This window comes from Salvia splendens, chromosome 17 (genome assembly GCF_004379255.2).
Source record: "Salvia splendens isolate huo1 chromosome 17, SspV2, whole genome shotgun sequence".
Lineage (NCBI taxonomy): Eukaryota > Viridiplantae > Streptophyta > Magnoliopsida > Lamiales > Lamiaceae > Salvia > Salvia splendens.
In genome coordinates, this window is record NC_056048.1 from 25,387,394 (window position 1) to 25,402,712 (window position 15,319).

The following is a 15,319-nucleotide window of genomic DNA, read 5'->3' on the forward strand; positions in this document are numbered from 1 at the left end:
GCCTCTTAAGTTTATGCACGAATTCGACACTGAGAGCCGTCGAAACTCAAAATTAATCGACGGATTTTGAAGGAAATTATCTCGGTTGTTAGTATCGTCAATTTTGTAGATAGACGTCCGAAATTTGGTTCGGGTTAGATTTTTGTTATAGAGAAAAAGTGATTGAGTGTGTTAATTATTGTTCTCTTTTTTTTTAATGTGAAACGTGACATCTTTGTGGAAAAAAAATTGTGTGATTTTAGTAGTATAGAATGAGTAAAAGCTTAGGAGGGGCAAAATTGTTGTAAATGGGAAGGTTGTGAGATTATTACAATAGTATTAAAAGTTAGTTTTCATAAGTAAAAATATTTAAAATTTGTGATTTAATTTGGAGACACATACTTGTGTAGTAGTTGTGACTTGTGCGTATAATATTATTATATGATGTGTGTGTGTGGACTATCATGTGAGAGACATGTGTCTTAGGTTGAGAAGTTGGTTGAAAATTGAAATAGAGTGGAAGCATGTCTTTTATAGTATTTTTAATTTAATTATTATAAATAAACATTCATGAATAGATGTGGACACTTTATCCAGCCCTTATTCAACTTGGGCCCATTCATTTTATCTCTTGTTTTGTTTTCTTGTACATTGACTTCATAATTAAATAAGTACTGGCACCTTATTTTTTTTCCTTTTTTTATGAAGGAGAGAATCGCACTTTTGTCCACTTATTGCACTTGTATGTATAGATATGTAATTTTGTAGATTGAATCCAAATCTAGTTTCAAAAGTCCACTTATTGCACTTGTATGTATAGATATGTAGTTTTGTAGATTAATCCAAATCTAGTTTCAGATGAAGTAATTATGAGTTACATTGGCAAAGTGTTCTAGAATATATATATATATATGGTAGTGTTAATCTCCTTTTCCTCCCTTAGATTTAAGTTCCTTCTTAATGTGGGTCGTTGGATTTGGTGGATGGAGGGACAGGATGAAATCCCATTTTTTAATCCCGTGTTGCATTATATGGTGGATTGTGTGCATTATAAGGGTAAACTAGTAAAACAACCAAATTGAAAACTGCCCAAAACGGAAGGAGCGAATTTTCAGCGAGATTTTGATACAACCTCCCATCTACTCACTCTCTCTCTCACTCCAAACGTCTATCCCTCTCTCTACGTCTCTGCAATTCGTCTTCCCATTTTCCACCACTCTTCAAACCCTAGCCGCCACTGGTTTTCATCGGGTATCTCCAGAAAGTGATCGTTTTCGTCGGTTTCACTCTCCAACTCTCACTCCGGTAGCGCGCGAACAAATTGTTGAAGGCGTTGACAAGGTAGGGTTGCAAAAGGTTTCTATGGTGTTCGATGTTAATTTGAAGAAAATGGGGTGTGATGAATTGTTGATGGTAAATTGATGCGATTTCCTTTTGAAATTATGTATAGGAATCCCACCGGATCAGAAGCAATTGATTTTCGCCGAAAAGCAGCTTGAAGATGGCCTAACAATTGCTGATTACAACATACAGAAAGGTAATTCTCTCTCTCCATTTCTAGATTTAGTTATGTTGTTACGCTCTGTATTCTGATTAGCGGAGTGATGAATAATTCTGTAGAGCCGACTCTGCATTTGGTATTGGGGCTTAGGGGAGGTATCATTGAGCCTTCGCTTATGGCATTGGCTAGGATCTACATCAAGTAGTCTTCGTTGGCGCATTCGTCGACAAATTTTGTAAATGGGTGGAAGGGTGAATGTAAAATTCTTGTGTGCATTATTTGATTGTTTGGGTACATTATTAATTAATGATTACACATTATTTATCATGTATTGTCCATTATTTGACTGCTTGTGTATATGAGTGATTGGGTGAATGCAATATTCATGTGCGCATTATTTGATTCAATATGTGCATTATTTATCTAGTAGTATACATTATTCATCATGTATTAGGCATTATTTGACTGCTTGTGTACATGGGTGATTGGATGAATGCAATATTCCTGTGCGCATTATTGGATTGAATCTGTCCATTGTTTATGTAGTAGTATACATTATTTATCAATTATTAGGTATTATTTGACTGTTTGCTGAGGGACGTGGGTGAATGGGTGAATGCAATATTCCTATGTGCATTATTTGATTGAAGTTGTACATAATATATCTAGTACGTTACATTATTTATCAAGTAATAGGCATTATGTGACTGCTTGTGTACATAGGTGCATGAGTGAAAACCAGAATTCCCAAATCTGCTTGCATAATATTCCTTTGTGCATATCTGATTGAATTTGTACATTATTTAACTAATAGTATAAATTTTGTATCAAATATTATGCATTATTTGACTGCTTGTGTACATATGTGAATGGGTGAAAGTCATTTTCCTTTGTGCATAATTTGATTGCTTCTGTACACTATTTATCAAGTATTATACATTATTTACCAAGTATTATGCATTAATTGACTGCTTGTGTACATGTGTGAATGGTGCATTATATGTACATTATGTGTATAGGTAAAAACTACTCCCTAGCCGAGATGATATCTGAACCCTAGATGAATAAGTGAAACTCGTGCATTCAATTGGTCATCCTTGTTCGACTTCTTCTTGCCTTCCCTATTGCATACAACATAATACGAGGTTGTAACGTCGTCCATCTCTAGGGATTGAAATTTCTGACCGTTGTACATTATTTAGCTATTTCTATGCATTATTTATCTTGATTTATGCATCATTAGACTGCTGTTGTACATTATTCTAAGAATGAATGCAATATTTGTACGTTCATTACTTGAGTGATTCTGTACATTATTTGACTATTTGAATGCATTATTTATCATGTTTTATGCATCACGTGGTTGCTGTCGTACATACTAGACCCTAGCCCCTAGGCTTGTTAAACCCTTAGGGAAAACAAGAAATGTGCGCCAAACATCGAAACACGACACAACTTAAATTAAACGGGTCAGGATAAATATTCATTTCATATTACAAATAATGTATGTCAGAAACTAAACTACGCATTATACTACACTAAAATGTTCTTTATATATGTCTGTTTTAAAAAATACCTACGCGCTATGCATGTGCAACCCGAGATGAATTACTGCAGCTCATGTATTTGGACAACGTTTTTAAGACTTAAAACATACTACACCCTAGCCCATGTGCTTGTTAAACCCTTAGGGAAAACAAGAAACGTGCGCCAAACATCGAAACACGGCACAACTTAAATGAAACGGGGCAGGATTTACCTTTTTGTAAATTATTTACCTTTTATGCATTATTTATCATGTGTTAGGCATTATAAACCTGCTGTTTTACATGGGTCAATGGGTCAATACAATAATTGTATGTTCATTATTAGATTGAATCTGTACATAATGTTGATATTTCGATGCATTATTTATCATGGTTTAGCCATTATGTGACTGCTGTTCTACATGGTGCAAAGAGTAAATGCATTATTTGTATGTTCATTACTTGATTGAATCTGTACATTATTTGGCTTTTTCTATGCATTATTTATTAGTACATCATGTATTAGTTTTTAGACATTATGTTGTATCGCTATTACATACAACATAATACCATGTTGTAACATTGTCCACCTTCCGCATCCTTTGTTTGCTTATATAAAAAACAACAGCGACGCCATATAATCAAAACCAGACAAAACGGCTAAGAAGATCAATACATGACAGTTAACATATCATGCATTATATATTCAATACCATGCATTATCTATAAAACAGTTGGTGCATTATGTGTTGCTTACAATATGTAAACCCTTAAGGACGGACTAATACTCGCGGTCTTTCGTAGAGGTTGTGTTACTTACAATATACTACACCCTAGCCCCCGAAATTGGGCAACCCTAGGGGAATGAATGAACCCTAAACCCCAAATAATCAAAACCAGACTAAACGACTAAAAGAGCAATACATTGCAGTTAACATATCATGCATTATATATTCAATAACATGCATTATCTATAAATAATTGGTGCATTATGTGTGTCGGCTTAAACTACTACCCTAGCCACGCCAAAATCTAAACCCTTAAGGACAGACTAATACTCGCGGCCTTTCGTAGAGGTTGTGTTGCTTACACTATACTATACCCTAGCCCCCAGAATTGGGCAACCCTAGGGGAGTGAATGAACCCTAAACCCTTAACGACTGACCTATTCATGAAATTCTATAACATATACAAACAAACCCGCTCATAAAACCTATACATTGCCGTTCGCATATCATGCATTATATAATCAATACCATCCATTATCTAATAACATTTGACGCATTACTTGTAGCGGTTTAAACTACTAACCTAGCCATACCGAAAATTAAATCGTAAAGGAATGCCTCATACTCGCGGTCCTTCGTAGAGGTTGTGTTTCTCACAGTATACTACACACCTAGCCCTCATAATTGGGCAACCATAGGGGAATGAATGAACCATAAACCCCACATTCAAAAATTGGCAATCATGTTTCAATATAAAGCTACGCGCTATGAATGTGCAACCCCAGATAAATTACTGCAGCTCGTGTATTTGGACAACGTTAATTAGACTTAGAACATACTACACCCTAGCCCCTAGGCTTGTTAAACCCCTAGAGAAAACAAGACACGTGCGCCAAACATCAAAAAACGACATAAGTTAAATTAAATGGGTCAAGATAAATGTTCATTGCATATCACATATAATGCATTACAGAAACTACACTCTGCATTATACTATACAATATGTAGATTATGTATATCACATATAATGCATCGTCGTCTTCGTCTTCATCGAAATTTCGATCGACAACCTCGTGTTTGACGTGAGGATTTTGATTTCTCCTCTGATAATTCCTCAGCAGATCTCTCGCCACCTCCTTGACTTGGCGGTTTTGATCCATGACGGGCTCCATGAGCTCTTCGTTGATCACGCTTCTGATGTTGTTCATGTTGTTGTGATTCTTCGTGGAAACGTCGCGATTTGGTGATGATTTGTTGCTAATTTCTGATTGTAGTGATTTGTGGCGGCGATCGTCGTCGACAATCACGCTGACCGGAGATAATCTCACGGATCTCTTTGCGCCGGCGGAGTGGTTGCCTCTAGACGACGGCGTTTTGCTGAGGCAGGATCGGGAGAACGACGAAGCGGAGGAGCACGTCGATACGTTTGTGGATTTCAGCGACGGCGACACGTCACCGCCGATTTTGCTCTTCTTCATGTTTCCGCCGGCGAAGAGCGAGTTCAGGAATTCGGCGAGTTTGCCGCCGGGGGAAATCGGCTGCTTCACCTTCTTCAATTAAACCCGGACGAATGGAGTAACAATTCAACGAAATCTGCATAAAATATTTTGCTAAACTGCTGGAATACTCTACCGCTGAAATCATGGAGCATTTCATAACTAACTCCAAATGCTAATGTCTATTAAGCCCTTTACACGTTAAATATTAAGAGAATTAACTAATTTCAGCCAAATATTTTAACCATCCGATCACTACAAATCCATGGATGAGATTAAGAAGGAGATTGGATTAATAAGGGGAAAAGGATTTGAATACAATCCTATATATATATATATATATATATATATATATATATATATATATATATATATATATATATATAGGGTTTTGATCCATGCAAAACCATTCTTAATACAAAAATGCAGAACCAAGCATACAAAAGTCATTTTTAGGTCATTGTAAGCTTATTTTTACGTCATTATAGTAAGGATGACATGAAATGATCTTAAGATGACCTCAAACCCAAAGTTTATAATATGACCTAAAACTGCTTTACAATGACCCTCCGTGTTTTTGTTTAATTATTGACCATTGGATTGTCAAATCTCATGGTCTGGATTTTGTATTAAGATCAAGTTTTGTATTGATCATTTTCCTATATATATTACCGAACCACTCTTAAACCTTAAACGCCGAACAACATCATTATATGATAACATGGAGTTCATTATAATTAACTAATAACAAACATGTAATGAACTTCAGATTTCTAAATTATGCATGATTATGTCATTGTTTTTAAATCTCAGAATTCCCTATAATGAACTACAAATAAAGTTGTAATAAACTCCGCATTATTATATAATGATGTGTTTGGCGTTTAGTGTTTAAAACTAGTTTGGTATATAATACAACTCTATGTATATATATATATATATAGTTTTAAAATTTTCCTTTCGTGAAAATAGTTTATAGGTTGAAGTGAATAATCGTAACATTTTCGATAGATTCTAAAAGAAAATTAGGCTTTTTGACTGTCGGAAAATGTATGGATGGGATAGCACTCTCACCGCTCCCCTTAAATCTCTCAAATGTTCATTATGTTTTACAGTTACGGTTAATTTCGCATGTTTCTCAATTATATATGTAGAAGAGTAAGTGATTATTTTAAAAAGAAATATGATTATACAAAAAGAAGACAAACCAAGTCGAATAAGACATAAGGATGAGTCATGAGTCCTATATTTGCCAAGGTAATATTTTGAACACTTGTGGAATTGGAGAATTGGAATAACAAAAAAAAAGGAGAAAAACTCTGCAATTAGCAATGAATTAAAAAGTAATTAGTTGAAATAGTTGAGATAAGAATGCAGAATGATAGTAGTTGTTGTTGGGTTGAATACTCAAATAAAGGTTGCTGATTGGAAATGTCTTCAAAATTTAACCATTAGAATTCCTTTCCATAATCAGCTGTCAATCTCTTATTGCTTTTTGCATGAGACTGGTCGGTGGGTTATCTACTTTTGTTCCATTTTCATGAGGTTGGGAAGCTCTTGCATCACTTGCCCACTTAATTAGCATCACTATATTTACAATTTATCTTGAGAGGTATTTGGTACTTATTAATTAAATTGTATGATTATAATTAGAACTGAATTTGAAGCTTAAATATTTTAAAATTTTAAAAAATTTTGTTTAGTAAAATTAAGTAGTAGTTAATACAAAATTATGTTTAATTTTAGATTTTTGTTTGGTAAATTAAAAAATTAAATAAAATTAGAAGTTGATTTCCTTTGTAGTAGAATTTAGGAATCAAGTGCAACCAATAATTTTTCTGCGTCCACCCTTGCGTGCACCTAATGTTGCATGTTGTATGGTGTGTCTATATTGAGTATGACGGTCTGTTCATTTCTAGGAAGTGATTGATTTGTCCTTTATCATTTCTAAAGAAAAGAAATTAAAACAATTCTTAAAATAAAGTGTTATTTTTTATTTTTCCTATCTATATGTGGTGTTTTAATTGGTGGTTTGTTACATACATTCTACAATTATGCATGTTTGCCAGAAAAAAATAAGTAAGAGAGAGTAAGATTATTTTTGCCAAAAAAAATGAAATAACTTAGTTACAATAGAACAATAAAAAAGAATACGACTCAGCTACATAGGGGCGGAGAGAATATCCGCCAATTTTGGGAACAAATGGTAACCATCACTATCTGCATTTATTCTGCGGGCGACAGCCCATAACTTGGACTTTCAAGAAATGGTTAATATCAAAGCAAATATTAGAAAACCTTATAGTTTCATCCACTAACTAGTCTTATCAGTTCAAACACCAGCCAAGAAATGAGTTTATTTAGCATTTCATAGGGTTTGCTTTCTATGAATTCATTTCAGCAAAACCCTTGAAAATAGATCAACAAAATCTTAATCTAAATATAGATAGTATTTTTTTTAAAATAAATCGATACGGAATTATTAGAGACTGAATTAATTTCAAAAAATTCAAATTTTGTTTTTTTATGTAATAAAATTAAATCGAATCAAAATCATTCCATTAATGTCAAAATTAAAGCTCCTTATTTTTTTCGAAATTAAATGAATGCAATGGGGTAGATAATACTAATACTCCTTCCTTCTCATTATAAAGCTTCTTAATTTTTTGGGCTGCCTCATTAATTATACTCCCGGACATAGTGTAGTATATTTATTTGAAATTATATGAATTCTATGTATATATGAGTTTTGGAGTGATAAGCCTGGCTTGTATTTTAAATATATTAGTAATTTTTAGTTAGGCCAAATTTAATAAGACTTCTAAAATTTAACACGTTGATGAAAAAAAAAACTTCTAAAATTAAATTACTGGGCCTTGTAAGGTATATGGGCCGAAACGATTTGTTTGAAGCCCAAATAGCATATATGAATTTCAAGATTAATTTGATTAAAATTTTAATACTAGTTTTTATGATAATTAATTAATCTTAATCTAGATTAAGATTATGTTGATCTATATTTTGACAGTGGTTATATATTCATATTGACAGAACAAAGTTTAAGTAATATTTTTGTAGGAAACAAATTCTAACATATAACTAAATAACCTAATTATCTCATTTTCAGATATACAACGTTAGCCTAATTACTTCATTTTCAGATACAACGCTAGCCACATCCATTTCAGTACTTCTTCAACCACTGAAAATATCAGATAAAGATCTTAGCAAAAATAGATAGCTGAACCACTTCCTTAAAAATGAAAGAAACGTTACAGCTACATTCTTTTTTACTTTTAAATTATAAAATTGACAGATTAATTCTAGGATCATAGTAAATTCAAGAACATTTAAATTGGTCTATTTATAAGTAACAATAGTAAATTCAACAATGTATGATAATCAACACAACACTCAAAAGTTGTTTTCACAATAGGGATATTTTTTAGTCACAATGGTAGTAGTATTATCACCTACATTTTTATCATACATCTGCAGATGGTAATAAACCTACCATAATCATGAATACTAGAAAGAAAAAAAACTGCAATAAAAACAAAGAGCAAAACAAAAATCAAGAAAATGAACCACTCCTAACTTGTGATTGCCACTCCATGCACTCTTCGAAATCAAAACTACTCGAACAGTCGAGCAACGCGTTCTGTTGCTGTTCGTACCGACAGATATAGTTCAGACCGACGAGCAGCTCGCTCAAGACGGCCTCTGTCTTCTCCCGGTCAGCAAAATATATGGTCTGAATCAAAAGAACGTTTTTCCTCGTCACAATCTGCTGCTGCTCAAAGTTGCACTCGCTCTGCCACCTCATCATGTTATGCGCGAGAGGAGCAAGCCACTTGAGCACCAGGTCGAGCCTCTCCCTCCAAGCGTGGGCGAGAGGAGCGTCGTAGATAGCCAAGTCTTTTACATAAGACTTCAAACTAGACTTCAGAGTCATTCTCAGACTCGTCGGAAGCATCTGATACAGATCGTCCCTAGCCTCGTCCCCTACAAGATGAGGGTAACGGAGAAGCTTCTCCAACACGATGATAACATTGGCATAGTGCAAGGCTAATGCAGAGGCTCCGACACTATTAGGAGGTCCACGAGCAAGGAGCCTACTCTTTCTCCCGAACTTTAAACTGCTCAACAAACTTCCTTTCGTCTCGGTTTCATCTCCACTATGGATGGCATGAATTGTGCTATTCAAATCAGTTGCAGCTGTGAAAGATTCCGAAACTTGATCGATCCCATCATCATAAACGACACGCTCATCATCATCATCCACTTTGGAAGCAGAACTACTCAAACTCAAACACTCCATCAACAGCCTCCCCCGCCCTATGCAGCAGGCAGCGTTGTAAACCTCTGCACAAAACAGGCCTCCTTGGCTTCCTCGGATCCCAAGTTTACCACCTAAACTCGGGCTTTTCTTCTCCACCCTCTCATCTCCAACTTGTCCTGAAATGGCCGAATGAGAACAGCCATCGCTCTTATTATCCGCTACAGACTTTGTGGAACCATCAACATTCCCCCTCCTCGAACACACATCTCCAAACACAAAACACAGCCGAGCAAAGACTGTACACACGGTCCTCGCCAACAGCTCAACCACCTTATCATAAGTCAAGTTCCAAAGAGAGACATCTCTCAAATGCCTCACATCCTGCTTCTGCCACGCCAGCTTCTGCTCATAAGCCCTCCTCGTCTCCTCGTGCTGAAACTTCTTCACGGCCGCCTCCATCTCATTCATCACCTCCATCTCCGCGTAAAGAGCCGCCGTGCTGTTCACATACCTCTCCATCCTCCTCACCATACCCTCCATATCCCTCACAAGAAAACTCACCTCCCTAAAATCCACAGCCCCACACACAATATCCCCATAAACGTGCTCGAAACCCTGCAGCGCGGGGATCGTGCATTTCTTCCCTAACCTACACACCACACCAGCAACCTTGTTCAGATCATCCAGCTTCTCCTCCACAACCAATTCCAATAGATGCTTCTCATCGCCACAAACTAGACTCCTAACACCCTCAGACTTCAAAACCTCATTTTTGAGCTTAAAAACCTCGTTTTCAGAGAGGGAATTGTGCAAGTGGATGATCTTAGACATGGCATTAGCTACTTCAAACGAGAGTATACCTATAATCTGCTTATTATCACTAGGCCCCTGTTTTGCGCTGGGCGATTTTGTCAAATTCTCGAGATACAAAGCATACTTTAAATTGTGGCTCACCTGATTCCCCATCTTGAGCAACCAAGGCTCCGCCACCATCTCCGCCGCGAAGATCCGACTTCGGCGGTGTCTCCAATTCAGATCCGGCCCGCCATGGGAGATTCTCAATTGGAGAAATTCAGCGGCCAAGATTGAAACTTTTGGTGCAAATTGGGGGAGTGATATGCTAGAAAAGGTTGAGAGAGGCGTGAATTGTGCGTGCGTGCGCGTGGGTGAGGTATTGAGCAAGCGTGAAGAAAGGGGAATGAGAGGTTTTGGAGGAGGGAGTGGAGCTGCAATTGATTGATGAGCACAAGCAAAAGAAGAATGGAGGGAAAAGGGAGAAAGGAGTATTGTGTTTTGATTGGGATTTTAAGGCCACTTTTGCAAATGCTGTGGAGATGGATTTTGTAATGATGAATTTGGAAAAGGTTTGAAGAAGGCGATGATGATGGTCCTATGTTTATGAGGACTTAAGAGCATCTCCACTGGGCGGATGTCCCACTCGAACCTCCACTAGGACATCTCGAAAACACCTCCCGCCACGTCACTAAGACTTCTCATCCCACTGCCACGTCACTAGGACATCCCCTTCACAATCCGCCCTTCTCATCGCCCTTCCCACTAGGACTTCCCGCAATAAAAAAAATCACAAATAAAACAATTTATGTTTACGGAAATAAAATTTCAACACGAATACGAACGGGAAAAATTAACAACTTCATTTAAAAAAAACATACATGATTTGAAAAAAAAATTACTCCCTCCGTCCCGGGCTACTCGCTCATTTCCTTTTCGGCTCGGAGATTAAGGAATGAGTGTATAGGAAAGTCAAAAATGACGGCTGTAGGTGAAATTTTTTACTAAAAATGAAAAGAGTGCAAGTAACTTGAGACGCCCAAAAAGGAAATAAGTGCGAGTAGTGCGGGACGGAGGGAGTACATAGTAATAAAACAAAAAAAAGTACTAACATCAACGTCAACCATTCCGCGTCCAAACCTCTTCGATAATATCGTTCTGAAGTCGAACATGGGCATCTGTTTGCCGCATGTCGGCAAATGCACGCATCCGCTCGACCTCTCCATGAGGTACCCCCATATTCACATTCGCGGTGGCCACGCCGTGACTTGGACCTGCACCCGTATCATCTTCATTGGTCCACTGAGTCAGTTCCGCACCTTCATTTTCGACAATCATGTTGTGCATTATGATACATGCGTACATGACATCGCCGATGTTGGGAATATACCACTGCCGTGCAGGACCCTTGACTACCGCCCATCGACTCTGGAGCACACTTAATGCCCGCTCCACATCCTTGCGCGCTGCTTCCTGACGGCTCGCAAAGTATGACTTCTTTTGTCCGAGCGGATGCTTGATTGTCTTTACAAAGACTGGTCAGTTTGGGTATATCTCATCCGCCAAATAGTATCTCATATTGTGCTGGTTGCCGTTGGCGACGAAACTGATGGCGGGACCAACGCCCGCGCATTGAGCATTGAACAGGGGCGACGACTGGAGAACGTTGATGTCGTTGTTCGACCCGGCGACTCCAAAATAAGCATGTCATATCCACAGCCGGTAGTCAGCTACAACTTCTAGGATCATCGTGGGATGCTTGGCTTTGAAGCCAGTAGTGTACATCCCCTTCCAGGTGGCGGGGCAGTTCTTCCACTCCCAATGCATACAATCTATGCTGCCCAACATCCCAGGGAACCCGTGCACCGACCCATGCATATCTATCAGGCTCTGGCAGTCTTCAGGGCTCGGACTCTGAAGATACCGCTCACCGAATATCGCTCTCACGCCCGCGCAAAAAATTCTGCAGACACTCGACGGCTGTCGACTCGCCAATGTGGAGGTACTCGTCGAACATGTCGGCCGCGCCTCCGTACGCCAGTTGTCTGATTGCGACAGTGCACTTCTGCAAGGGCGTGAGTCCGGGTTTGCCAGCTGCATCCTCCCTGATCCTAAAATACAGGTATCTGCTATCTAAATCACCCACGATGTGCAGAAACAGCGGACGATGCATCCTAAAGCGTCGCCGGAATAAGGCTTCCCCAAAACGCGGTTGCGGAGCGAAGTAGTCTGCATACAACCGAATATGTGCAGCAATGTGGTTACGGGGTACTGTAGTTCGACGATGGATCGGCCGAGGTACCGCAGCCTGCTGCCGCCGCTGCGCCCTCTGCTGTAGCAGCCTATCTATCACACCTTCCACAGCGACCTCCAATTCATTCTCGCTATCACTGTCACTAGACATTCTAGATATACTTGAAATTAGAGATGTAGAGAGAGAAACTTGTTAACACAAGTGGTGCGAATGAAATAAAATTCAACGAGCCGTATATATAGAGTTTTAAAAAATTTAAAAAAATTAAAAATCGGACGTCCGACCCACGCCACAATGGCGAACGTCCACCCGCCCGTCGCGCCGACTTCCGAGGACACCCGACGTCCTCACGAGATGTCCGTATCCGACCTCCCCTGTCACAATGGCGGACGTCCCGGTCGCCCGTCGCGCACGTCCGACCGGACGTCCGCCATTGGAGATGCTCTAAGAATATGAACATTTCTTGCTTTTTTCTTTTAAAAAAGAAAAAGTTTAAATTCCCGAACTCTCAACTTAATGGAATGAATGTGTCTTACCAATTTCTTACTTTTTTTTATTTTAAATAGTGCAAATCAAGCTTTTATTGTATAAACCAAGTTAATAGTATAAATCAGACTTAATCGTGTGATCAGATTTTAGTCGTGTAGCATATTATCATGTTGTTATTATGTCATGCCAACCTATATTACATCATGTTGTATGTGAATCATGTTCGGATTTAAAGGTAGCAGGTCGAGTTGGTTTTGGGCTGAGAATTTTCTTAACATGTTGAGTTAGATTTTATTGAGTTGAGACGTTATCATGTTGACCTATAACGACCAAACCCGCACGATTTGTCTACACTCAGTTCAAACAGTTCAAATGCTTGAGATTAATTTTGCCACAAATCAAAACTACTCTACATAACATTATTTTTAGATGATGTACCAGTTCTCTGTATATAATCGAGCAATATCCATATACAAAATGTGTATTACAATTGTTTAGATGAATATGAAGGAGTGGGTATTGTACTTGTCAAAATAAATAATCAAATGATCTCTCATTATTTTAAACAAGGCTTTTTTCTCGTTAAGTTTAAATGGTGTACATAATTTATTTCATTAAATCAAATTTGAAATTGAAATGATATTTAACTTATCATTTAACGGTCAGTATCGTTAAAGATCACTGATATCAAATTCATTCTATTTATTAGTAGTATATAAATGCATCAATGCGGAGTAACATATATCTTGATATTGAATTTTTTTAGGTTTTGAAAATTTAAGTTTTATGGCCAATTACAATTTTGTCACACCGTTAGTTATTATTTAAGATTTTGATGTTGACTTACCAAATAGGGAAAACGAAGATAGTGAATAATTTAGATTGTATAGTTTCTTTTTGTAGTCGGGCATTCCTTGCTTTATTTACCAAAGAAGTCTAATTTTTCACATGTATGGATAAACTTAATAATGAATTTAATTTTCTCATAAATTTTAGCTCAATTACATTAATCATGATTCAGTGAATGTAGTGTAAACAACCGATTTAACACAAATTTGCAAACTTTTGAAAAATATTCACATGACTTTTATGGATTAGGGATGGAAACAAAACAAAAAGGGATAAAGAATCATCATCTCATGGTAACATCTCTTTCACAACTCAACTAATACTAGATAATAAAATGGGTGTACATGGATTGGATTAGATGATGACTTAGTGGTTTATTACAAGAAAAAAGACAACCTTTTGGATGGAAAGCTAGTCTAAATAATGGATTAATATTGTAAAAAAGTATAAGCAATTGTTGGAGTTGGTGACTTTAGTTGTCATAACAAAATAATGTTCCCATGGAAGCATATGACAAAAGAGATCCCAAGACAAACAACAAATGACCAAAATAAAATACCTACAACACCTCACACACATATACTTTTATAACTTTTGATAATAATATAGTATTATTATTGTGGATTTGGCTCAACAACTGTCTTTCACTATTCACCATGTTCAAAACTTGATGCAATCTAGCATGTTACTATAGTGGGTTTTTTGGCCTAAAAAGTATAAGAATAGGGTTTTTGTATGATAAATATGTGGGCACACTAATAAAAGAAATGGAGAATTTTTAAAAATTGAGTTTGTTAATTTCAAATTTGGTGGATTCTCATATGGTTTCTCTTTTGTGGAACGGATCATGTGGTACATGTCCTATATTCTATGCATGACTGAATAATTATATGTTAAATTTATTACTATTGTTCATTAAAATCAGGACAAGAAGTGACCACATATATCAATTATGTGTGGTGTTTAATACTTCTAATATTGTTCATGATTATTTTGTCGTCCGAATCACGTGTGATTCTACAATTTCTTGACTATCTTTCCCCCCTATTTCTAGACATAATTTTTAACTACAGTTTTCTTTTTCTGTTACATATCAAATCATATATCCAAATTCGAAAAGTATCACCATTTTTCAAGTTACTTGTATTTCTCCATATTAATCTCACTCTTGAGTGGTGATAGACTGATAGACTTGTATTCTTTTATTGCAATTACTTATGATTGTTAAAGTATGTCCAACAACATGGCCAATACTAGCATTTTAGATTATATTTGTATAAAACAAAATGAATATAAATTGACATCTACTGAATTCACCCTTATAGCACTTAGAATTTGGTTTCCAACAAATTTTACTTATTAGAAAATAATTCATTGGTATTTAAAATTTCACCATAAGAAAGTACATGTCTTCCTACCCTAT

The 15,319-nt window shown here is 36.9% G+C and overlaps 1 protein-coding gene across 1 annotated transcript; it reads right to left on the reverse strand.

Annotated features, from left to right (window-relative positions):
* Positions 1–8,651: 8,651 nt before the first annotated feature.
* On the reverse strand, positions 8,652–10,870 carry LOC121774986. Its single transcript, XM_042171919.1, has one exon. The coding sequence runs from the start codon at positions 10,503–10,505 to the stop codon at positions 8,805–8,807; it is 1,701 nt and encodes a 566-aa protein (XP_042027853.1). The 5' UTR covers positions 10,506–10,870; the 3' UTR covers positions 8,652–8,804.
* Between the last annotated feature and the right edge of the window lie 4,449 nt (positions 10,871–15,319).

What these genes read in the sequence shown, in the direction of transcription:
- LOC121774986 (XM_042171919.1), bottom strand. Translation starts at nt 10,505, where the DNA reads ATGGTGGCGGAGCCTTGGTTGCTCAAGATGGGGAATCAGGTGAGCCAC.